Raw genomic sequence first — 26905 nt, forward strand, 5'->3', positions numbered from 1 at the left:
CCATGGGCAAGGGACCTCTGTGGGGTCCCCTATTGCATCTGCCACAGCATCAGCTCCTCCTCTTGGAGCAGGAAGAATTCAAGAAACGTGGCGAAAGAAAAAAACATTGATTTCCTTTTTTTTTTTTTTTTTTTTTTTTTGCTTTTTGTGTCACACCCGGCAATGCTCAGGGGTTACTCCTGGCTCATGGACACAGGAATTACTCCTGGCGGTGCTTGGGGGACCATATGGGATGCTGGGAATCGAACCCAGGTTGGCCATGTTGTCTTCGTGCAAGGCAAACGCCCTACCCGCTGTGCTATCACTCCAGCCCCCATGTTCCATTTTTTAAAAAATTTTTATTAGTTAAACACCATGAGGTACAGTTGTAGACTTACAAATTTTTGTGCTTGGGTTTCAATTATACAATGATCAAATACCCATCCCTCCACCAGTGCCCATTTCCCACCACCACAGATCCCAGTATCCTTCCCCTGCCCCATCCCCTCCATCTCACCCTGCCTCTGTGGCAGGGCATTCCCCTTTGTTCTCTCTCTCCTTTTGGGTGTTGTGATTTGCAAAAGAGGCAGTGATTGGCAATCATGTTCGGTCTATAGTCCACTTTAAGCATGCTTCTCCCATCCTGGGAGGATCCTCCCAACACCCTTTATTTGGTGCTCCCTTCTCTATCTGAGCTGCCTTTCCCCCTAGCATGTGTGGCTGACTTGAGTTCCTTTTCACATTCCTAGAGAAAAGCTACACTTTACAAGGAATTTCCACCAACAGTCTAAAGTGAACAGGACCTCAAGTCTAAATGGGAAGTCATTAGCAGAAAATTCTTGCTCACTTGAATGGGGAAGACAAGTCAAGTCCAGCTCCACGGAAAGACAGGCAGAAAATTGGGGCGAGCTGGCCAATTGTTGTGGAGCCTAATGAAAGAAAGCAGCTTGCCACATGGCAGAGTCTTCCATATTGGCATGGAAAGAAAATCTCTATTGCTCCTGCCATTTGAGTCACCAAATGAGCGAGCTCTTTTATGCCTGCTCTGAAGCAAAGCAGTCAGAACAGCAGAGCCAGGCAAGGAAGTTGTCCTGGACACTTATAGCAGAGGGGAAGAATCCAGAGGAATTTCAGAGCTGCTGCAGCAGGGCTGGCCATGAAAAGATTGCTTTCCTACTTTTAACACTCAATTCTCGCCCGGCATGATTATTTCCAACAAGTGTTGTCATGTGGTCCCTTCTCTATCTTACCTACCCTCCACCCCACATACACTTGTGGTATATTCCAACAGTTGACTAGTTCTCCTAGCTCTTATTTTCCCTGGCCTTGGATATTCGTCTTCTACTATATGTTTTATATATACCACAAATGAATGCAGTCATTCTGTGTCTGTCCCCCTCCTTCTGATTCATTTCACTTAGCAGGGATATATATGACAGCCTTTCAGTATCTATTGCAAACAACAACGATGCCCAAAAGGGAATGCGGAGAGAGACAGACAGACAGAGACAGAGAGGCAGACAGAGATAGAGACAGAGACAGAGACAGAGATAAGTACCTGCCATAGAAGCAGGCTGGGTGTGGGATGGGAGTCATAGGAGGGAAATTGGGGACACTGGTGCTGGGAAATGTGTAACTGAAACCTAATCGTGAATAGCTTTGTAAGGGTCTATCTCACAGTCATTCAATTTTTTAAAAAAGTAAAAAAGATTGCTCTCTACCCCTTGTTTAAAAAAATTAACGCTTGTATAAAGAGGACAGTGTTCTTTTAGAGTTCAACATTACGACCAAGGTAAAGAAAAAAAAAGATAAAGGCTAGAATGGGCATAAATGTAACTGTCCCCATAGATGAAGTTTCCCTGCTAGCTCCCAAATCATATATCAGTGGCAAGGAGCCAGGGGACCAAGAGAAGTCAACTCCCCAAAACTCGATACATTGTGGGTTTGTATAGAAATGAAATTCTTTTCTTACACCCTGAAATGAAAGGACTCAGTACATCTACTGGGACACCTCTAGAGGTAGGACTTTAGTAGGGCTTCACTGACTCATGAAACCTTTCACCTGGTTATCCAGGACTAGAATAGAGCTCAGCCAAATGCATGGTGCTGACAGGACTGAGCATGGTTTCTATAGAGCAGCAGGCTTAGTCTGACATGCTTAGTCACCTCATCCAAAATACATTTCTATAGAAAAGATTTCTGACCTCTGTAGGCTTTTTCATGGTCATACCAGGGACAGAGAGTACCTTACCTCTATTCTTTCTTTCTTTCTTTATTTATTTATTAAATTTTTATTAGTGAGACACCATGAGCTACGGTTGTAGACTTACAAATATTGTGTTTGGATTTCAGTTATACAATGATCAAATACCCATCCCTCCACCAGTGCCAATTTCCCACCACCATGGATCCCAGTATCCCTCCCACCCCCATTTCCCCATCCCCCATTTCTGCCTCTGAGTAAGCCCCGAGCACCAGTGTGTCACGCCAAAGCAAACAAAAAAATCCCGTTCATGAGAAAACAGTGGGCACCAGTTGGCCACCCAATGATTCTCATGTTAACAGTACAAAAGAGAGATAGAAATTTGATTTCTCCTCATATAAAACTTATGGGGAAAAAGCAGATGCTATTCATAATTTTTTGAGTAGTAAATATATCTACTTGTAAAAAAGAGTTATGGTCTGTGATAAGGACAGAACACCTGAATATGTTTTGAGTACAAACTTGCAGTTATTACTAAAGTGGCAGATAATTTCTTTCCTTCGGGGGGCAGAGCAATAGCACAGAGGGTAGGGCATTTGCCTTGCATGCGGCTAACATGGGTTTGATTCTCAGAATCCCATTTGACCACCCATGCAGGAGTGGATTCCTGAGTGCAGAGCCAGGAGTAACCCCTGAGCATTGCCAGGTGTGGCCCTGCCCTTACACCTCCCCAATTTTTTCCCTTCAAATTCCCCCAGGCCACTTAGAATATAGCTAATAGGGGAAAACTGTCAGATATCTGATGAGTTGTTTGAGTTGTGCTACTCAATGTGACTTAAAACAGAGAAAATGCTTTTTAGAGGACAATTTGGTCCTATTAAAGTTTCAAATATCAAATTCTTCTACTTATCAGCTCTACTGTTAAAAATTTACCCTATGAATATAGTTAGAAAAGTACATCTAAAAGGCATTGAGAGTAAGATAATATTACAACCCTGTTTACAATGACAAATAAAGCCATCTGAACAATCTCTTGGCAGCAGGCTGGTGAAATACATCTGTAAACCACCATGCAGCAGTTACACATAATACAATTACAAAGAATTCATGTACTGATAGAAAAGAAAAACAACATTTCTAAAATAGATCCCCAAAGAGCTAGAAAGATAGCTCAGATTGCTGAAGCTCGGACATAATGTACTGAGGCCTGGAGTCTGATCCCCTGCACCAGATGACCTCCCAAGCATGAGAGCATATAATGGAATGCCCTCTAGCACCATGTGACCCCAACAGCATCACACCACCAGGCCCTGGCATTTGAGCACCAGTCCACACAGCTGAGCTGAGGATTGCTGGGAACGAACCCTAGTCCCCCAAGGACAATGGGAGGTCCCTTGAAAACACAAAAACTTTAAACTGCACCAGAAAGAGGAAAGTAAAGTGAAACACAGAAAGTGCATGGTGAGATTCCTTTGATGTAAAGGATAAAAGATTCTTGGGGCTGGAGCAACAGTACAGTGGGTAAGACACTTGTCCTGCATGTGGCTGAACTAGGATTAATCCCTGGCACCACTTATGTTCCCCTGAGACTGGAACATATCACCCTTCTAAGAGTGGTTCCTGAATGCAGAGCCAGGAGTGAGCCCTGAGCATCTTATGTATAGTAAAGGTAAAGGTAAAGGTAAAGGCCCTCCCGTTGATCATCGATTTGCTCGAGCGGGCCCAGTAACGTCTCCATTGGAGACTTTGTTGTTACTGTGTCTGGCATATCGAGTACTCTCGGTAGCTTGCCGGGCTCTCCGAGAGGGGCGGAGGAATCGAACTCGGGTCAGCCATGTTGGGCGCTTGTAAGGCGAACGCCCTACCCGCTGTGCTATCGCTCCAGCACTTATGTATAGTAAGTTGGTATATTTGTATAGCCATATATTTTTGCCCTGGTAGGATACATATATACAAAACCTAAAACAATGAAGCTCATGAACATGAGGTGGAGAGAAATTCAGTTGTTTATTTTACTTATTTGTGTATTGTTTGAATTTTCTTGCCATGCATATTTATTAGTTTATATCTTAAAAGGCTATATATAGGGATTATTTGTATTTCTGTCTTTTCACCTTTTTGATAGAGATAGATATAAACTCACCAGCCCCCAGAATCTAGAGAAACAGAAAAACCTAATCAGCCAACATCAGAAAGGTAGAGATGTCTCTTTTTGGAATTATGCTAATTTCTTGGAAATTGCATTCCTCTGTGGGATTATCAGAATGCAGCACATGATGTTCTCTTTCCATTTTGGGGGCATGCTCTTTTGTTTCCTGTCTCTGCTAACCACAACTATGTTCATTTGCACCCCAGTTCATTTCCTACTGTCCCATGGGCTGTGACTGAGACCTGAAAAGAGCCAGGGAAAGCGGTTCAGTCGATGCAGTGACCTCTTCTGCCTCCCTCAGAGGAGCGCCCTACACACCTCACACATCTTTCTGGGGCCGGGCTGTCCGCCCAGTGCCTGCCTCCAGGCCTGACTCTTCCCATCAGCTAATTTTATGGACAACAACTGTGATTTCTAGATGTCCCAAGTTGATATTTTTTTTCCACTTCCAAGTCCAACATGGTAAATTGAGAGCTTCCTCAGCTGCTGTCTTCTTTGCAGAAAGCAGTCCTTCAAATGAAGATTCCAAATGGGAGAGGACTTTGTGTGTGCGTGTGTATGTGTGTGTGTTGGGAAGGGGGGGGCCTTTGTTTGTCTTGTATGAGATCACTCAGTCCCCCTGGAAATTTGATGCCTGCGTGGAAGTAATGTAGCTGCTAATCCAGCAGGCATTGCGGAAGGTTCCAATCCAACCTGGAGCGACTTCTGTTTGGAATTGGGCAATGCTCTTCGATTTTGTCAGCTGCCTTCTGTTTGGGTGGGTGGAGAATTTGACATCAGAATGTTTTGCATTTCTGCATTTCATTTGTTCTGGAAAGGATTTTGGTATATGCACATGAAAAATGGCACAGAAATATGTTTCTTCCATGGCAGTCCCTCAGAGTCCAACAAATGTTAGCAAAGCAGAACTCTGTTCCTGAGAAAGCAATGGTGAAGTCAGACCACCTGGACTTTGGTCCCTGTTTGGCTACTTCCTGGGTGATAACTTTGGATATGTTTATTCCCCCTGCCTAAAACTTTTCTCATTCATAAAATGGAGATTATTCAAGGCATCTGCCACCAAGGGTGATGGGGATTAAATGAAAACCTGGCCTATCTGGATTATGGAATATCTTGAAGGTAACGATTTTTTGAGAGGGTCTGTTTCCTTCCCATTGCTTCACCCTGGCCTATAGGTACCAGGACAAGTGACAGTGAGGCTTCAAGGAGGAAAGCCAACATTGTACCTTTGCTTCTTACTGCTCAGCTTCTTGCCTTCTCTTTGAGATCCCTGCCCCAGTGTTACCTTGCATTTCCCAAAGCCCAGAAACAGTAGAGAAGTGTCTGAATGAGGCTTTGCAAAGGTGGAGATAGCTTCCTTGCCTGTGTTTAATTTGTATCTTCCCAACACATTTACTAATCACCTGATAACAGAATTATGCTGCCTCCTGTATGATGTTTTTTACTATGCTAAGGCCTTATAGCTTTATAATGTTGCTGTACTTTCTGGAAAACACTTGCTGGCAAAAATATATCATTTCTAGAAAGAGAATGCCAGCTACTTACTAGTCTTTCAAATAGTGGTAGACTATGGAAATCTTCTCAATGGATTGAGATCACCTCATTCCAGGATGTCTCTTGAGATGCATTCCTCCAAATGGTTTGCTACTGTCAGTGAATATACTGTCCCTGGAATTTCCCTTATCCCTTGACTCAGAAGGAGCTTTCCATGATTCTTTTCCAGAATTAGGACTTCTTCAATTCTTGTATGTGTGGAAATAGTGTTCTAGTCCACATAAACTGTTTACCATACAAACACACTTCTGTCTCTACGGACTAAGAACTAATGTGTTTTCAAGAATATATTGTACTGATGTTGAAATAATGATGACAGTTTCTTCATGCATTTGAATGAAAATATGGATAAAAGGAAATGCAATCAGAGGAGAACAGGCATCAGATTTAGAGACACTCAGCAAACATCGGTTACGTGTGAGCACCATGAACTACTCTAGCTTAAATGTGCTGGCCAGGATCCTTTTCCTCAAAATCATAGTTTGATAGAGGAGAGATATGTATACCGTCACGAGTATAAAGTGGTAAGGTGCTCAACACATAAAGCCTGGGAAAGGAGGACAGAAAGAAAGGAGAGATTCATTCTCTTAGGATGGAACTGAAAGTCTTCTGTGTTTTTGTGTACTCTGAGTTGCAAAGCACAAAAATACCACCCAAACTAGAGTAAGTAAAATAGACTTATTAGTGCATATAACTTAGAAAGCACATGGAAAGTGCTGGATCTATGCATAAGATTTTTTTTTCTTTTTTGGTCATACACGGCAATGCACAGGGGTTACCCCAGCTCTGCACTCAAGACTTACTCCTGGTGGTGCTCGGGGAACCATATGGGATGCTGGGAATCGAACCCAGGTCGGCTGCATGCAAGGCCAACATCATACCCATTGTGCTATCGCTCCAGCCCCATACAACTAGATTTAGACCTTCAGCCAATGACCCAAGTGTCCTTTTTTGAGCTTTTAGCTCTGCTTCTATCAGTACAGATGAATTCTTTCTGTGTGCACTGGAAAAATTGCCACTCAGATGTACTTCATCCAATCTTAGTGGAAAGAGCTTTCCTCTCTTAATATTCATGTGTCTATCACTAGAAATGTCTCTTACTGATTCTCTGTGGGTAGCTTAGCCTCCCCCCTTAAATTAATTACTACTATGTAGTTAGATTGGCATAACCTGTGTTACAGGCAGATTTGATCCAGTTATAACCATAACTGGCATTCTATGAAAGCCATTTTAATGTGGATTTTCTGAAAGAAAGACCAGGTAGATAGTCATACTAGCTTTGTTGATATTTAGGCTATGTTGTCTAATATGAATACTTTTATTATTGTTTTGATCAGGAAAAATAGTGAAGGAAAGTCATTATTGTTAAAGGAAGTAGTGAGAACAAAATCAGGAAAGCATTAACCAGCCTGGCCTGGCAGTTCAGGAATCCAAATTGTTTGTTAATGTTGGAGCGTGTGGCTTAGGGAACTTGACATGAAGCTTTGGGATACAGAGGGGTCATATTGACCACACCAAGGTGCTTGCTGTTTGCACTGTGTGCAGAAAGGAGAATTCTGGGGAAAAAACTTTGGATTTATTTTTGTTTTGGAGTCAAATTTAGTGGTACTTAAGAGTTACTCCCAGCAATGTTTTAGGAGTTACTCTTAGAGGTGCTCAGGAGATGGTGCAGTGCCAGGGATCAAACCCAGGCAGAGCATGCACTTTGCCCATTGAGCTCTTTCTGGTCCCAACATTCTGGAATTTTAGGCAAGAGATGGAGGTAGTCGGATTTCTATTTTAGAATACTAACCTGGCAGTAATGCAAAGAGTGAGTTGGAGAAACCAAGACTCAAAGACAGAGAGGATATGGTGAAACTGCTGTAGTAATGCAGATTGAAATGGGGTATTAACAATTAAGTTGGGGGGCCAGAGAGATAGTACAGTGGGTACTTGCCTTGCATGTGACCAACCTTAATTTGATTCCCTGGCATCCCATATGGTCCCTCGAGCCTATCAGGATTAATTTCTGACAACAGAGGAAGGAGTAAGCCCTGAGTACTGTTGGGTTTTAGGGCTGGGAACGGACCCTGGTCCCCCAAGGACAATGGGAGATCCCTTGAAAACACAAAAACATTAAACTGCACCAGAAAGAGGAAATTAAAGTGAAACACAGGAAGTGCATGGTGAGATTCCTTTGATGTAAAGAATAAAAGATTCTTGGGGCTGGAGCAACAGTACAGTGGGTAAGACACTTGTCCTGCATGTGGCTGACCATGCAGGACAAAAACAAAAACAAAACAAAACAAAACAATCAAGTGCTATGGAGTGCTGTGACACTAATATAGAACAGAGTGCATATACAGCTCTGTAGAAAAAAGGGAGGGTCTTAGAGCCGTGCTAAAAGGCTATTTGGGGAAGCAGAAGATGTGTAAATGACAAGATGAATTTATAGAATATAATTTTTCAAGAAAGCAAAATGTCTAGGGTAGCTGAGCTTTCCATTAACTAGGATAAGAAATGATACAGAAGAAGGACAGATGTGATGTATTGCTGAGATGATGGCGGTGAGGACTGAGTATCAGGGACTAGGTATGAACAGTAGATATGGGAGGACTGGAGTGGAGAGAAGAGATCCAGATTGAAAGTAAAGCTCTGAGAGTTAGAAGCACATAGGCTGAATAGTTGCTGGCAAGGATAAAAGGCAATCACAGAAGTTAAATGTATGCAGTGATAAGAGGAACTAAGAATCCCTGGCTCTTCCTTGTGAGAGAAGGCTGGGAAGCAGCAGGCTGTGCCAGTAAAGAACACAGCTTAGACCACAGCAGCCAAAGCAAGCAAGCAAGCAAGCGTGAGGAATGACATGGTGACCTACTCGAGCTTACTGTGCATCGACACTTAGCTAGTTCTGTACAGAGACCAATCGCTCCTCTTACCTCTTGTCTAGCTGGGAAAGACCTCAGGGCCGAGCTCCATCATGGTGGTAGGGGATATTTATGGCCATTTCAAGACTAAAGGGGTCTTGAAATAAATAGAAATGGGCAAAGTTTCCTTGGTGATGGGTCAAGCACGGGGACTTCATTAGAACACAGATGTCAACATCCCATTGCTGATGCCTGGCTACATAGGTAGGCCGCTTTTTGGTTTCAAGTTTTAACTCAGTTATGATATTCTTTGGAGGAAATAAGAAAATATCCCAAAGGGGAGTTGCTTTCCTGGCCTTGCCCCTTCCTTCCCAAGCATCCTCTAGCCTGTGTGTCTCTCTAGATAAGATACCATCTCCCCTTACCTGGTAGAGCCTCTTGTTGTTGGGCCGCAGCAATTCTGGTTCTTGTACTTGTCTTTTTCTTTCCATTCTGATTGCATTCCTAAGCTAGGAACTACTAGTTAGTTCTTCCTCCTTACCATACCCAAGTTAAATGAAAACTCTCCCAAGGATCTTTTAATCCACAGGTAAACAGATTCTGATCATGTGCTAAACCTGCCAATACGTGTGTTTGTAAATGAAAGTTCACAAGAATACAAACACTCTTTAAAAATATTTTTATTACACTCTTAATTATATGTACATATACATGTTCTAAGGTTATTTTGAACTAAAATAAACACATTGAATAGTTATAACAAGCTGTATGTCCCACAAACCTAGAATGTTTAAAAAAATTGGGGGGGAGGGACGTTGTTGATCATTATGATGATAAACAGCCTTCAAGTGAGGAATTCCTTTCTCTTTTTTCCAAAGTGAAAAATTTCTATCTGAATAAAAACTCAGAGTAGTAAAGCCTAGGAAAGGTTTTCCAATGCTTATGTGTATAATTAGAACGTAGTTTCAATCTATTTGAGCTACTGTGATAAGAGATCATAAACCTACAAACTCTAGAAAATGTTTCACTGTATTCTGGAGGTTGTTCATTCTGGAAGTTCAAGATCAAGGTACTGGTGGATTTGGTTCCTGGGGAGATCTGTTTTCTGGTTCATAGAGAGCTGACATCATCATAAGGGTGAGGGAGCCTTCTGGGTTCTTTGATTCAGACCCTAAATTCACTCATTAGGGTTCCTCTTTCATGACCTCATCATCTCCCAAAAGTACGACTTCTTAATTCTACTACATTAAGCATCAGTTTTCACCACAAGCATTTAGAGAAAGACAAACATTTGGCAAGCATTTGGTAATCAGTTAATGTTTCTGGAAGCATTGAGTCATGGTACCTTATATCCATGTATTCTTGACATACGTTATCTAGTTCTGGATTTAAATGTCGGACTCTTGTATATCTTGGTAGTGATAATGAACAATAAAGATTAAATAACATCCTCTTTAGAAATTCTAGAATATCTCTACATAGTGAGCTAGTTCTGGAGATTCTTATGTTTCCTTTGGTACCCTGGATATTCTAGGTCTGTGGACTTCCCTCTCCATGCCTCACTTTTCCCATCCACTGATATATACTTTATATATCTATATATACATACTCTTGTATTTAACAATATCAATTATAAATCACAATCATTCAATCAATTATAATATGATTGGTGTTCTTTGTTTTAAAATAGTTTTTAAAACATTTGCAAACCTCACTTTGGCAGGAAGATCATGTCCCTAATTTGGTTATTATGTCCCAGTGGCTTGGGGTTATTAGCTGTGGTGTTTTAAAAGTTTGTACATTACACAGAAAACCTTGGTGGTAACACAAATTATTATGTTGACTTGAGTAACACTGATCCAAGTCTCTGCCCTCACAAGTATTTAAGAGCTTTTGTTGACACAGAGCATAGCAGCCAGACTTCTAAATTACTGTCGTCTTCAGAATTTGGGTGTTGCGTTGAAAAATGCCATTATGTCTTGTCTGACAAGTTTCTCCCTGCATGTGTGAAAAGAGAAAACTAATCCAGTGTGGTAAATGTCTTGTAAACCACCCCTGTGCACTTTGGAAAGAAAACATCCAACCAGTGAACTTTCATAAAGCTTGGTCTTCTGTTCTTCAGTCACATTCATATGACATTTATTTTCTACATTTGGAAAGTAAGGAAAAATGTATACTCCAGTGGAAGGTTATAAATACAGGGAAATACCTAGAAGTTAACATATAGCAGCAAATATAATAAAGAAAACATTTATTGTGCATTTACTGTGTGCCAGACTGGTTCTAGGCTCTTTATATGTATTGACCCATTCAATCTATGCTCTAGAGGTTGATAATATTATTAGGTCCTCTTTATATGAGAGAGAGCCTGGCAAGCCTGACAAGCTACCCATGGCGTATTCGATTATGCATGCCAAAACCAGTAACAACAAGTCTCACAATGGAGACGTTACTGGTGCCCGCTCAAGCAAATCAATGAACAATGGGATGACAGTGCTTTCTATGAGAAATGATTTAGATGCAGAGTGCTGAAAGAACTTGCCAGAGGTCATACAGGTAGCAAATGACAGGAGTTGGGGGTTTGATCTAGGCAGACCAAGTCAATGTTAACTGCAAATTTAGCAAGCCCCATCTACAGAAAATGCTACCTCCAAGGCAAAGATCATCAACCTGGTATGCATCCTGTGGTCTGTCAGATGGCTGATTTGTCCTATGACATTTGGAACAATGTTGGATTTTTTTATATTTATGTTTTTGGTCAAGAGACGTAGCTCTGGAATTTCTCATTATTTCATTCTTTATTTACAATTGGTGATTATCTGTCTTTTTGATGAGGCATTCTTATTCTTTGTCTCCAAAATTAACACTACACAGATCATGACTGTGGCATGGGGTGGGAGGGCGACAGAGAGAGGGACAGAGAGAGGGAGAGAAGGAGAGAGGGAGAGAGGGGGGAGAGAAGGGGAGAGAGAGAGAGAGAGAGAGAGAGAGAGAGAGAGAGTAGAAACTGCCTTTCCTTCTGGATGAAAGTGTTGCAGCTTGGCTGAGTGAGGAGGATTTCTCCCACACACACAGCCCACAGCAGACATGCTAGGAGAATGCTGCTGCTTGCAACACGCACAGACACAGAAAGGCAGGTGACACTGCGTGTGTGCCCAGCTTCTCGGGAAGTGTCCCTACAGATGTCTGCAGCGGCAGCAGCGGCTGCTGCTCCCTGCCTTCAAATTCCTGGAGCCCACACCCACCCACTCTTACAGCTTCTCTCTTTTTTATTTCCAAGGAAAAAAGAAAGAGGCAGACTGAAATAGAAGGCAAGCGACACGAGCTCGACGGGCAGATTCTTCTGCTGCAGCATTCCAAGGTAAGTGGCGGATCCCCCGAACCTCTCCCATTATTAGACATGCAGATCACACTCCAGAGAGCTGGGCAGAGTCTGCCCTGGCGTGAAGGCGCTCCGCAGAGTGAACTAGCCCCTTTTTCATTCAATCAGGAAAAAACCATCTCTTGGCTTTTCTCGGGCTTTTCTCCAATCCAGGGCGTCATGACAGCATTCCAATTCCTGCAGGCATGATAAGATTGTACCGTACATGTGGACCGGTTTGGTGGCGATGTGTGCCTGTGAATTGTGATGGTTATTTATAGAAATTGGATGAGAATTTTCACATGGTGGGTGAGGCCATGTTTCAGATCTGTATCGCTAGTGATTTGGTGCTCTGTGTGTATGTGTGTGTATTTGTGTGTGCATATGTGTTTGTGTGTGTATGTGTGTGTGTGTCCAGAGGCCCTTAGAGATATACTTAGCAACATGCTCTTTTTTTCAGTGTAAAATTTGAACATGTTCTTTCTTCATCTGGAGCAAGGGAGATAAGAAGCAGTTTAAAAATAAAAAGCCTAGCCTGTATACTTTAGGTTATTCATCTGTGTTCTTTGTACTTTAGCAATTTTGAAAGCAAGCAAGAGAGCATGCTTGGGGGAAAGATGTTTATTTTCTTTAAAACATAATGTGCTTAAGCATCGTAATTGATCACAGCCCCGTAGAAAGCTCTGTCACTGTCACTGGGACTCCACTGGTTGCAGAACGCTGCTCTCTGCAGGCTCAGGGATAATGTGTTCCCATTTCAGTGAGCAGCGAGGAGCTGCCGCTGGCCGTCCACTGCTCCTGGGTATTTGGGGGAGCACGTCCTGCTCACCTTAGGTGGCTGTGACATCGCACATATGGAGGTGTGCTGCTTCGAAGCCTGCTGGGGAAGGCAGGGCTGACTTTCAGGGTGATACAAGGGTGGGGTTATTTGGAATTTGAAAAACCAGGTGAACCTCGGTGGTGGCAGGGTTCCTTGTTTCTTCTTTGGAAGATGGGATTATGCTCAGTGAATCTTCAAAATGTGAAATCAGCAGCAGCCTCGCTGCATATCTCAAATAGCAGCATGACCTAAATCTGGTTAACATATGTATCAGTCTGTCATTCCCCTGAACCAGAGCACTGTGTGCTAGGAAGGAAAGCAGCCGCATGACATGCAGAATGTGGTCCCTTCTCTCTGCTCATCACGTAAATCCATTTATGGACCTTTCTTTGTGGGAGCATGCACCATTTTCCATATGCTGCTGCTCTTTCCTCGCACTCTGAGGGAGGATTAAGGGCTAAAGTTAGTAGCTTCTTCCCTCAGAGAAGGGGGAGCTGAATAACACTATCTAGAACTGAGTACATTGTTCAAGGTCAGTTTGGACAGATCTTGCTCTTTAACTTAGAGTACAGTTAATTTGCTCCTTGTAAGAGGCCAAAATATACTAAAAGTTCAATAAGCCCAAGCTTAACGTGGCTCTTTTCTTTTGCATTCCCGAATCCCAAGGCAGAGAAAAGGCTACAGAGATGGCACGGGAGATAAGGTATTTGTTTTGCATGTGGCCCACCTGGGTTTGAATCTCCACCACACATCTGATTCTACCAGGATTCACTCCTGAGCACAAGCCAGGAATAGCCCCCGTGGACCATTAGATGTGGCCTAGGATATGTGTTTCCCCCCCCCCCCACCACACACACACACACACACACACACACACACACACACACACACACACACACTTAAAGAGAATAAAGATGCCAGAAAAATCAGTCTTTTTTGGTCATGATCCTTATTATTGTGGGTAACAAAAATGATACCAAGGACTTATTTACTGCTTATATTCAGGACAAGTTTCCAACATTTTGTATATGATTTATCTGTTTTCACCTGTTATCTATCCATCCATCCATCCATGCACCCATCCATCTATCCAACTCCGCTATCATTAGAAACAATAGTAAAATGACTTAGTATTGCTTAGAGAAGCAATGAAATTCCTTCAAGACTTTGGAAACAAGGGACTCAGATACTACTTTATGGTTATTCTGGCGAAATTCTCACGCAGTTGATGAAGGAGAATGGCTGATTATTATCTGGGGGATCGAGGTCTAGAAGTGAATGTCATATTATAATTAGACGCCAAAGACATTGTCATGTTATCCCTTTCTAAGGAAGACTTGTGTGGGCAGGATATGGTGGATTGCTAGTTTCCAACAATGAGAAAGTAACATTCAGAGATCGGATTTATCAGCTTATCACACACATAGCACCTTGGAGCGAGGCTCTAGCTCTGCCTAGGTGAGATGGGTCTGTAGTTGAATGAGGGAGTCAGCTTGTGACTCAGGTGAAATTTCCTCTCAGTTCTGCCTTTTGGTTTTGAGTCTATCCTCCAAACAAATTGAGTTATTCAAGATGCTGACAGAGAGAATCTCTTCAGGTGTCAAAAAAGAATCTGCCCCTCTTTTAATCAGTTAACTGTCGACTGAACTTAACTAGTGTGAGTCATCTTCCCTGGGATCATTCAATGCTGGGCTTGGCAGCCTTACTCCTGGATCATAGTAAATTCATTGAGGTGAGCCTGTTGGTAGAGACCCAGCAGCTTCTTCCTGGTTGCAGAGAGCCTTGTCCAGACTTCTTATCTACCCCCAGTGATTTTTATGCATTTGTGTTTGGCACTGCCCAGATCTGACTGAATAATGACCACAAAGAAGATCTGACCTTCCCTGCCAAATAGTTATGGAAATAAACCTGTGAATTTAACTAGTCTGCCAAAGAACTAGATAGGGGGGACCAGGATGGAGCCCCAGGACTGTATGCTGCTTAACCATGGTTTTAACATGACCTGTTTTTTCCCAAAGAAATGCTTTCTTTGGAATAATTTGTCCAGACAGATGCTAGTTCCATCTAAGTATATTTTCTCTTCACTCTAAGTATATTTTCACAAACTCAAAAAAATCTAGTCTGTGTAAAGACATGCTCCATATAACTGTTGGTAATTCCTTGGAGTAGAAGCTATCAGGAAATATCACTAATTGTATAATTATATATTTATAAAATCCCAGATGTCCTTTGGCAGGGAGGATTTCTCATTGCAAAGTTAAATGAAAAAGCATTGGAATTAGCTTTTGTATTTAGATAAAATTCTTATTATTAAACAATCTAAAGTCACACAGTTTCATATAATCAGGTATAAATTATTTAGACAGATTTGCTGATCTGCTGTCAAATCAAATAAATAGAGTAGTTTTGATACTTGCATGTTTGATTAACATACTTGCTAATTACAATATTTTATTATTGTGAGCAGCACTGTAGCATTGTAACATTATCCTTCTGTTGTTCATCGATTTGCTTGAGCGGGCACCAGTAATGTCTCACAACAAATTGTGAGACTTGTTGTTACTGTTTTTGGCATATCGACTACGTCACGGGTAGCTTGCCAGGCTTTGCCATGCGGGTGAGGTACTCTCAGTAGCTTGCTGGGCATTCCAAGTGAGGCGGAGGAATTGAACCCGGTTGGCCATGTGCAAAGCGAACGCCCTACCCACTGTGCTATCACTCCAGCCCATTACTGTGAGTAATGTGAATTTATAGTTGATACATGAAAAAGAAAACTGTACATGTAATCAACCACCTATCAACTATATGTTTAATCATATATACGTATATTATCTGCTTATCAATGATATATGTAAAAAGTAAAGTAAAGGCCCTCCCGTTGATCATCGATTTGCTCGAGCGGGCCCAGTAACGTCTCCATTGGAGACTTTGTTGTTACTGTGTCTGGCATATCGAATACTCTCGGTAGCTTGCCGGGCTCTCCAAGAGGGGCGGAGGAATCGAACTCGGGTTGGCCATGTTGGCTGCGTGTAAGGCAGACGCCCTACCCGCTGTGCTATCGCTCCAGCCCATAATGATATATGTACATATCATCAATATATTACATAACCAACAATATCTATATATACACATATAGAATTGGTGCATACATATAGTTGTATACTATATACACATATATTGTATTAATAAGCAAACTCTGTACTGCGTGAAGGACTAACATATACTCCACTGATTAGAAAACCTTTAACTGGCTTGAAGTTCTACCTAAATTAAACCCAGATACCTTTTACCAGAATCTTAGCTCTAACTAATAATCTAATATGTGTGATATAAATATTTTCAAGAAATATATGGAACAAATGACAAAATTTGATAGCTGTGTTATTTTTGGTGAATTATAAAAAGATTTAATATCATTTTGAAAGTGAAATTTAGAAGTGCATAGAAATAAAGAGGGAGAAAACATATTGGGTAGGGAGTGATAGTACAGCAGGTAGGGTGATTGGTTTACACATGTGGCCATTGCTTTGTATGTGGTCAGCCTGGGTCCAAGTCCTGCACTGATAACATCACCAAGCCTCACCAGAAATGACCCTTGAGCACTGAGCCAGGAGTAAACCCCAACACCATCAGGTGTGGCCACAAAACGAAACAAAACAAAAAATATATATGAGGAATATATAATAAACACAGAAGGGAAAACCACACCCAATATTCTTTTATTCCCTGATTTGTGATACATCTCATTCTCCTTATGCAAACTGAATTTGAATCTGTGTAGAAATTATTTTTCTATGCTGTTCATGCCAGAGTTGTCTCCAACATGACTTGTTGATTAATTCGTCCTTTTATTCACTAATTTAAGTGTTTTCTTTATCACATACATATTTCTCACATTCAAGTTCAACATTTGTGGATTCTGTTTATTCCACTAATCTGTCATTGTTATGCCAATATCATCCATATTTAATACTCCTAGCTTTTAAATGTATTATATTTCATAAGGTAAGAGTCATCACCATTCTTCTTTTGAAAAATTATCTTGGCTTTTCATCCTTGGGAATAATTATTTATTTTTATTGTTTTTATTATGTGACTTGTGATAATGAGTTAAAAAATAAATCAACTGTTGTCTTTTATGCCAGAGCACATGGAATTTAATATTTCTTTTCACCTCTTCGTTGAATTGCCTGAGATTTGTCTATTTTATTGGCATCTCCAAGGTCCCAGCACAGAGTAGGCATGTAATATTCGTGGCCACATGGGATTTTCACATTTGGGATTGCCACATTTATAAAGGTTTGTGCAGTAGTCAGCATTGTCAGAATCAAATTGCTAATACCAAATCTTCAATACATAAGCTGCCTTTGAATTATTTATTCATAAGCAGGGAGCACTGTCTAGAGTTTTCTTTTAAACCAAACCATGAAAATTATCATTATACTTTAAAAACCACAGCCTTTCAGGGACTTAATGGGAACAAAAAAAGAAATTGTAACCCTGCAGAATATTTATTGTCACCTGCCAAGGTCGTATGCTGACTACCCCCAAAGGAACGAGGAGCCTTGCTACAAAGATATGAGAGCATTTCTCACTCTTGTGAATCTTCAGTCGTTACTTTAGACTTTAGTATATATAAAATGTTTTAAATTTAAAATGTTAAACAGTCAGGTACTTAGTGGAAAGGAACATTACATTTCGTCTTTTCCCCACTGCTCTTGCCTGTCCGAGAACTTGAGTAGGAGCTAAAACTTGACCAGAAGTCTTGGTTTTGCTTCTGGGTGGACTGAAGCATATAATCAAACCCCCTTGCCAAACAAGGATCTTTTGGGGAGTAAGTGGGAAGGGAGGAGAGTGTTTTAGAGAAAAAATAAGGAGCTTGGAAAGGTAACTGCAGTGAATAAGAACAGAGACCTGGCTATTGTTTCATTCTGAGTTTAATCCATTTTCTGCTAGAAAATTCCATTTGGCCAGATTCCAACCATCCTGTACTAACACAGCCATGACTCATAAGTGAACAAAAGATTTAGAGAAAAAAATAAAATTTATAAAAGCATAAGAATAAATCACTGGTAAAATACTTATATAAACTCAAGGTGAGAAAACCTAATTATATATTACACCAAAGCTAGAACTATGAAAGTAAAAATATTTCTTGTGACTTTATAAAAATTGTAAACAATCAGAAAAAAAATTTAGAGAATTGCTAATCCTACTTTCCACCCTCACTCACCTACACACGCACCCCAGACACTGCTCATTGTTCACCTGCATAGTTTTTAAAAATACTTAATTGGGACTAGAGTGATAGTACCATGGGTAGGGCATTTGCTTTGCACACAGCTGACCTGGGCCTGATGCCCGGCATCCCATGTGGTCCTGTGAGCACTGCCAGGAGTAATTCTTGAGTACAGAGCCAGGAGTAACCCCAGAGTATCACTGGGTGTGGCCCACAAACAAAAGCAAAAATACAAAACCAAATGAAGATGTTTCATTTCCGCTACCTTCTTGTTAGATTAGAAACAAATTCATTAGGAGCCAGAGAGGTAGGACAGTGGATAGGGAACTTACTTCACACACAGCCAACCCTGCTTCAATCCCTAGCACCCCAGATGGTCCCCAAGTTTACCAGGAGTAAGCAGAGTCAGGAGTAAACCCTGAGCATGGCTGGTTGTCACCCCAAGTCAGAATATAAAAATAAATAATTGATTAAGAGCATTGTATACCTTCAGAATATGCGATTTTATTTGTCAGTAAAGCTGGGGTTTCAAAAAAAGCTTTTGATTAAATGATTTCTAAAGTCTTTTTTAAAAGTATAAGCTTTAACATTTGTTAAAAATATATACCATATATACATTTCTCCCCCCCCCATTCACTTAATAGATATTTGTCACACGGCTGACCCGGGTTTGATTCCCAGCATCCCATATGATCCCTGAGCACCGCCAGGAGTAATTCCTGAGTGCATGAGCCAGGAGTAACCCCTGTGCATCGCCGGGTGTGATCCAAGAAGCAAAAAAAAAATGTACTATAGCTTTGCTATGTCAGTCTGGACCAATTAAAGCTACAATTGGTACTACGAGAAACTCGGGCATGAGTGGGGGGTGGACAGAAGAAGCATCAATAGAGGAAACGCTGGAAAAGAGTTATTCCATGTTAGGGAGTAGGACAGTGGTGCCACCGAGTTTGTAAGTCAGAGTAAAGGGGGTAAACGTACTCTGGGGTGAACTTAGGTAGAGACAGGCTAGCCGAAGGCACTGTTTGACCACCAGTTTCAGAGCCAGGTCTGACTCAATGTGTGCTCATGGCTAAGCTTCTTAACCCTAGTTACATAACCTCTCCTCCTGCACCTGTCTCAGGGGCAGCTGGGGTGTGGGGAAGGGTTCCCTCATACACTTCCCTTGTCCCAGGCCCCAAACCCTCCACAACTCACTGTCCTGAGCTGAGGGTGGAAGAGGAAAAGCAGGGTGAGGTGGTCAGTGTTCAGGCAGCAAGGGAGAAGCGCATGAATTCTCCAAAGGTGTGACAGTGGTAGTCCTCCTTGTATCACTCAAATCAGTGTCACTGATGCCGTTGCTTGGGGCTTGCTGAAACTCAGTCTCATCTGTAGGCCTGGTTTGGGGGGCCACAGCAGGCTTCTGTGTCTGGGTAAGCGCCTCCAGGGATCCTTGTGCATGCTGAAGGTTGAGGTTCTGTGTCTGAATTTTGTCTTTTAAAGCTGAGCAGACCTGCAGAGCCAGAACCAGAGTCCCCTCTGCAGCTCCCTGCCCTGCTCTCCAACTACTTTTTCCATATCTGGACTCTTCTCATTGAATCCACCTGGCCAAGGTTAAGTTTGAACAGCTTTTAGCACCCATAAATGTGATACTTCGTCTTGATGTATGTGTTTGGGGGGGGGGAGAGGGGGGGCATATATAGAGAGAAAACTTTTTATTTTCAGTTACTTCTTCAAACTCTGCCTGTTATTCAATTTCCAAACCCCCAGGCAGCCATTAAAAGCCAGACCGTGTCAGGAAGCTGGAGCTTTGACGGATGTATATGATTAGTGTGTGTAAGTGAGTTATATTCTGAGGCATAAATGCAGTTTTTCCTTAGGAGCAACTCAAGGGATCTAAAGCAGTTTAACAAAAGCTTCAGAGGTAAATATATTTGAATTGGTGGTTTCCCTTGACGATCTTACGTTGGGAACAGGTGAAAAACCAACTGTGTTTTCTTATTTTGTTATTGTTGCTGTCTATATCAAAATACCTCTGTAAAACAGATCTCCCTGGATTAAAAAAAAAACAAATGTGATAACCTCTCAGTATCTGTATTGTAAACCATAATACCCAAAAGTAGAGAGAGGGTATGTAGGGAATTATCTGCTATGGAGGCAGAAAGAGGGTGGGAAAGGGGGGGTATACTGGGGAGATTGGTGCTGGGGAATGTGCACTGGTGGAGGGATGGGTGTTTGATCACTGTATTGACTGAAACTCAAACATGAAATCTTGTACTGCATCTCACGGTGATTCAATAAATAATAATAATAATAATAATAATAATAAAAAGAAAGAAACAGACTTTCCTGCCACCAGACCCACTGACCTTCTGCCTTATTCTCTTAGACCTCTATTCCTGTCTTTCTCGGTCCTGATGTGGGGATTTATTTATTTATTTATTTATTTATTTATTGGTAACATTGCCATATCCAGAGAACAGAGTTAGGGGACACATGTGCCTCTGTCACTCAAGGTTACCAGGCTGCTTTCGTCCAAGATTAAGTAGTTGATAGCTGAGGCTAACTAGGCCTGGAGTGAGGTTAGATCTTGTATTAGTGGTGGGAGTAACCGTGTAAAGAAGAATGGAGAAAACATTCCCAAGAGCAGCCACTTCCTCAGAGTGAAGAAGCACTGCATACAGCACTTCCCCACGGAGGCAGAGAAAGCCAGAACTCTTCATAGCTCCCTTTCCAGAAAGGCCCATGAAACAAGACTGCGGTTACTGGCATATCTGTCTCCTGAGACCCTAATCATGTTTTACCTTCTGTGGACTAACTAGTGTGATTTCAAATTTATTTTGAATGTGTGTGTATGTGTGTGTGTGTATTGGGTGGGGGTAGGTCACACCCTGCAATGCTCAGTGGTTACTCCTGCTTCTGTGCTCAGGACTCACTCCCCACAGTGCTCAGGGATGCCAGCAATCGAACCCAGGTCAGCCAACATGCAAGGCAAACACCCTATCTGCTGTAATATTTCTCTGGTCCAATTTCAAATATTTTAACAGAGGAAGCGCCCTAAAGCTGTAACATCCCCTTCACGGGTAGTAAGAATAAAAGAAAATGGAGAATTTTAAATTTTCAATTCTCTCATTCATTCCCTGGCCAAGCTGGAAGCAACAATAAGATGCAGATGTTAAGTAAGGCAGTTGCTGCCTTTGGCTGATAGACTGGAGGGACAACATAGATAAAAAACAAACAAACAAACAAACAAAACAAAAACCTAATTTGAAGAAATAGCAAGAGTGCTCTTGAGTTATGTTTCTTTCTCTCTTTCTATTTTATTTTATTATTATTATTATTATTATTATTATTATTTTGCTTTTTGGGTCACACCTGGTGATGCACAGGGTTTACTCCTGGCTCTGCACTCAGGAATTACTCCTGGCAGTGCTTGGGGGACCATATGGGATGCTGGGAATCGAACCCAGGTTGGCTGCATGCAAGGCAAATGCCCTACCCATTGTGCTATCCTTCCAGCCCCTGAGTTACATTTCTTAAGTGGGGGTCAAATGGCCCACCCTGTGGGACCCCAGGATATTCCCAAGGAAGCCAAAGCATCAGACTAAAAGACCAGTCATTGGACAGGGTGGACAAAGCAAGTTGAAAGAGGGTCATGGTGGAAAATGATTGAGAAACAGCTCTAGATCTGTTCTTCGCCATATGGCATAGCAGTAGAGCCACTTGTCCCAGCAGGTGGGGGAAGATACAACTCGATGATGTTTTACCTATTTTCAAGTGAAAGGAAGATAGGCGGCAGAAGCCAGGTGAGCATCAGTAGTAAATGCCATTTTATTTCTGAGTGTCGAGCCAGCACCTTTAGAATAAGAACTCACTTAATTCCCCTAACAATCCGTTCAGAGGGGCACTACTATTCAATTTTACAGATGGAGAAACTGAGGCTCAGTGAACCTAAGTGACCTGCCCATGGTCTCACAGCAGGTAAATGGTAGATTGTTACTAGAAATCAGCCTTCAACACTGCCTTCATGGCAGATAAATATGATCTCTCAGTGGACTTTTCGGGTGCTTGAGTGGTTGTGATTTTTTTTCCTTCTGTTAAGAGTCAGCTTTAGGAAGAACAATGGATTTTCCCACTTTCAGTGGAAAGAACACCCGTATGATGAAGCTTTGGAGGTGGTAGTTGGTTAGAGCTGCCATAGCAAGTGCTTCCTAAAGGGAAAACTTCAACAATGCCAACTTCCCCTCAATTATCGAGGCACTGATTCTCAGAGCAAGGGGTCAGCAGGGCTGCTTTCTCCTGAGACCTGTCCTTGACATGTAGGGAGTTAACTGTCTTCCTCATGGACCTTTGCATGGACTTCTTTCTGTTTTTCTGTGTCCTGATCTTATTTAGGTGGGGAGCCTGGGGTGGGAGGAGGAGGAGATAGCGTTTGGACCACACCAGGCTGTGCTCAGCGCCTACTGACTCTGCTCAGGGATCACTCCTGGTGGTGATCAGGAGACCACCTATGTTTCTGGGAATCAAACTGGAGTTGGCCACGTACAAGGCAAGTGCCTTACTGTCTCTGGCCTATCTAGTGATTTGGAGGCTTGGCGACAATATAGGGTGCGGTTATAGAAACCAAGTAGCTAGATGATCTCTCCCACCCCCATCTCTTTTTTTTTTAATATAAAGAAGAGATCAGTGGGCTGGAGAGATAATACAGTGGGGAAGTCACCTGCCTTGCATGTGCCTGACCCAAGTTTGATCTCTGGCACTTCATATTGTCCCTTGAGTACCTCCAAAAGTGATCCCTGCACACTGAGCCAGGAGTAAGACCTGAGCTCTGTTGAATGTGACCCAAACAACCCTTCCCCTTGCCTAAAGACCACACTGGTAATATGGATGTAGAGTTCATCCCAATGACCACATTTAACCTTACCCATCTCTTTACATAACCCATTTCCAAATATAGTCAGTCCCATTCTGAGGTTTTGGGACTTAGGTCTCAAAACTCAACATAAATTTGGGATAATAGTAGAACACAATTTTCCTAGTAGGAGAGAACAAAGGCTATAAACAAATTGTACCGTGAGTGTGTTCATCAAGTTGTTTAAATTACTTTTTAGTATAGATTAGGTAACATAGTTATAATTATGTTAATTTTTATAATGTTGATGTAGAAAATTACTGCACCCACCACCACTGAAGTGCCCGGGACCCTCCATCACTGTCTTGTGTCACAAGTACTGATTTGATTAAACATTATTTTTCACATTTCGTTTGCCAGAGGTTACAAGTAATTTACGTATCTTTAGTGAATTTTAAATCACTATTGCTAAATATCGTAACTTTCAGTAACCCTTCCATAGGTTCATAATAACTAGTCCTTAGTGGCACATACAAATGAGTCTATGAAATTATGTATCTGTAAGAGTTATACGGTGTTTAGAGAATTTTGTGCCCACAGTGTTTGAGATATACCTCACTCTGTCATGTTTATAAATCATCCTGAATAGGTCCCATGCCATGCATGACTTGGATCTCTGTCTTTGATGAGTTTCCTTCCCTTCCACTGTGCTCACTGTGTCAAAGGAGATTAAAGACGGTTCTGGTAGAGGTGATGTCCGGGAGCCAAGCGAACTCAGCACTGGCTCTATGGTCATTAATTATTCTGTGGCTATTGGGAGGACCTGGTCAGCAGCCCTGCTTCTGGCTGATGGGGTGGTAGTGCATTCTCACATTCCTTTCACATCCCATCCGCCCACCAGAATGCTGACTCACTTCTGGGTCCAGCCTCTGTAGAACCCTGTGAGCACCTTAGCCACATAACAAAAGCCCACATCAATAATCCGCTTCAAGGTCTACTTTACTTCGCTTTCCATTCAGAAATGTGCTTTTACATTTCCCTGGCCAGCAGTTACAAGTAACTTACATATCCTTAGTGAATTTTAAACACAGTTTTTCTTTCGAACTGTTTCTAGAGCCCTTCCCACTTTTCCAACTTTTAGTGACTTACACATTAAAATTTTTCATTTCACTGAGTCAGAAAGAGAGGGATAGACATAGAAAGATTGCATTCATCTGGGGGATATAAAGTAACAAAGTATGAGATTAATACCCAAGAATAGCTGAGATCAGCACCAGGAGGATTACTCCATAACTTAGAGGCCAGCCGGGTATCCTAGAGGAAAGGGCAGTTCAGATAGAGAAGGGAGCACCAAATAAAGGGTGTTTGGAGGATCCTCCCAGGAGGGGAGATGCATGTCGAAAGTAGACTATGGACTGAACATGTTTGCCACTCAATGCCTCTTTTGCAGACCACAACACCCAAAAGGAGAGAGAGAACACAGGGGATTGCCCTGCCACAGAGACAGGGGGGGATGGGGGATGGGGGTGGGAGGGATATTATCCATGGTGGTGGAAAATGGGCACTGGTGGAGGGATGGGTATCTGATCATTGTATAATTGAAACCAAAGCACAAAAAATTGTAAATTTACAACTGTAAAAAAATATAAAATAAAATAAAGGGAAAAAAAATTTTCATTTCACTCCATCAGACATAATGGCAGGCACATAGGTGTGATGCCTGATTTTGATACTATTTGGAAACTTTCTATTTCTTTTCTATTACTTTGTGGAGGGGGTTGTGTGTGTGTGTGTGTGGTGTGTGTGTGTGTGTGTGTTTATAAAAAGAGGAGATCATCAGTGGAGTGCATTCCCAGTGGTGCTCAGGGACTACTCCCAGGTCAGTGCTTGGGGGTTGCTTCTGGGGGTTGCTTCTGGAAGTTGCTTTTGGACATGCTTCTGGTTGCTTCTGGTGAAGGTTAGAGGAACCATGAGGATCAAACCTGGACCTTCTACATGCAAAGCTGCTGCTGTGGCTCATTGAGCTTTGGCTCCAGTCTAGCTTAGGGAATCCTGAAAGAGGCTTTAAGAAGAGACAGGACATAGATTAATTTTTCTCTTAAGATGTACCATATACTATGTATTTTTAGAAAACGTTATAGTGCAACTGTAGCTTCATGATAGGGAAAATGTCCTTATTTCCTCCCTGCTTTTCCTTATTTTTTTGCACAGGAAAAAAAGTCCTTGATTTCAAAAGATTAATACTAAAATATTTATGGGTGGAATGTCCTAATATTATTTATTTTTAAATGCGTTAGTGGGGAAAACGATGGGGGAAAATGTGACAGTGTTTTTAAATTGCTAATTCTAGGTGAGGTTACATGGGCATTCATCATGTAATTTGCTCTGTTTCCCAGTACATGCTCAAGTTTTGTTAAATGTTGGGAGAAAAATAATCCCCCTGGTGGTTCTCTGGGGGTGGTTAGGAGGGAAATGGGGGGCACAGCTTGTGAAGAGGTGAAGGCAGTGATTGGAGTCAGTGATCACTTTTGATATGTGGTGCTCAAGCAGGGTGGGAGTGCTGGAGGGTGCTGTGGGTGGAAGGAGGGTGTTGAATGATATCATGTCTGCTCATTCCTACAGTCCAAACTGCTTCGGGAAAAATGGCTCCTACAGGGCGTACCCTCTGGAACTGCGGAAGAGGAGGAAGCCAGAAGGCGGCAGTCTGAGGAGGATGAGTTCAGAGTCAAACAACTTGAAGATAACATTCAGAGGTAGGTGGTTTCCAGCCTAGCATCTGCCTGTTGTAATTTCATGCACTAACAGTACCCTCCTCTAGGGGGGTACTCTGTCACCCTCTTGCAGAGTTTTAGGTTTGTTATATAGAGAACTTTGATATCAGGTAAACTTTCCAAATAGCCTAGAACTGTTACTCTGAGTTCTAATGTTTGTATTGGGCTGTAATACAGCACAATGATGACTTCATAGACCAATGAACTGCTGTAAGCAGTTTGTCCCTTCATTAAATGCTCCTCTTGGAATTCCGTCATTGTCTTTTTCACCTTTGAATCAGGTTGTTTGCTGCTACAGTGGTTCCGTTTTCCGAATTTCTCAATATGTCCAAGTTGGAATGGAAAATCACAGTCAGAACCTTCCAAATTGAAATTAATCGCAGTGAAAAGTTGAATGAATAGGATCCTTTTAAGTGACCTGTGGTTAGCTCCCAAAATCAACTTTGTATTACCTGCTCTCACAGCACAAAAGAGAGTGACTTGCCTGCTTTATGGTTCTCCATCAAGTTCTTAACTTTCCAGTCAGGAAGGTAAATGACCCTCCTAAGGTTAGTGACTAGCTGAGCTTAAACAAGAACAAGCCCTTCTATTTCCCACTGTGAACTGGATGCCAGGACTGGGGATACCTAGCCTGAGGTATCAGATGGAATGAGAGTGCACAATACCTTCGACCCAAGTTCCCCCACCCCCACCCCAACACCCTCACCATAACAGTCCACCAAACTCTTCCTGAAACCTTACTCTGGGGAGCTTCATCCATTCCTGTTGAGACTAAGGCCTCTTTTAGAATACAAAGAAAGCTAACTTGGTATCAGCTATTCACACACAAGAGTGAATGAAGACTATAAAGATGCTTCGAGCACTCTAGAAATGTTGCCCCATAAGAAAGAGACCAACTGTCAGCCCCACAGCCTCTAGCCTTACTTTGCTGGCACTCTCATGTCTCTTAGAGAGTTCTCAGAGATGCTCGGACTAAACTTTTGCTTATAAAGGAAGCTGGCTAAGAAGAAGTAGATGTGTGTGTGTGTGTTGGGGGGGTGATATATATATAGATATACAAAAATATATGTGTGAAAAATAAACACCTATTTGATACACACATATACCACACATTTTTCTTAGGATGCAAAGGATATAGACTATTTCCAATTCATATAT

At 41.9% G+C, this 26905-nt stretch overlaps 1 protein-coding gene across 5 annotated transcripts in view; it reads left to right on the forward strand.

Moving 5' to 3' along the window:
• The window catches only part of PALM2AKAP2 (PALM2 and AKAP2 fusion), a 524226-nt gene that overhangs the window by 212160 nt on the left and 285161 nt on the right, over window positions 1-26905 (forward strand). For all 5 annotated transcript variants that reach the window (XM_056117284.1, XM_056117282.1, XM_056117281.1 and 2 more), the window contains exons 3-4: window positions 12009-12089; window positions 25599-25729. In XM_056117284.1, coding sequence (XP_055973259.1) covers window positions 12009-12089; window positions 25599-25729 — 212 coding nt within the window. The remainder of the gene's footprint in view (window positions 1-12008; window positions 12090-25598; window positions 25730-26905) is intronic.

Source organism: Sorex fumeus, unplaced genomic scaffold, assembly GCF_029834395.1.
Source record: "Sorex fumeus unplaced genomic scaffold, SorFum_2.1 ptg000034l, whole genome shotgun sequence".
Classification (NCBI taxonomy): Eukaryota; Metazoa; Chordata; class Mammalia; order Eulipotyphla; family Soricidae; genus Sorex; species Sorex fumeus.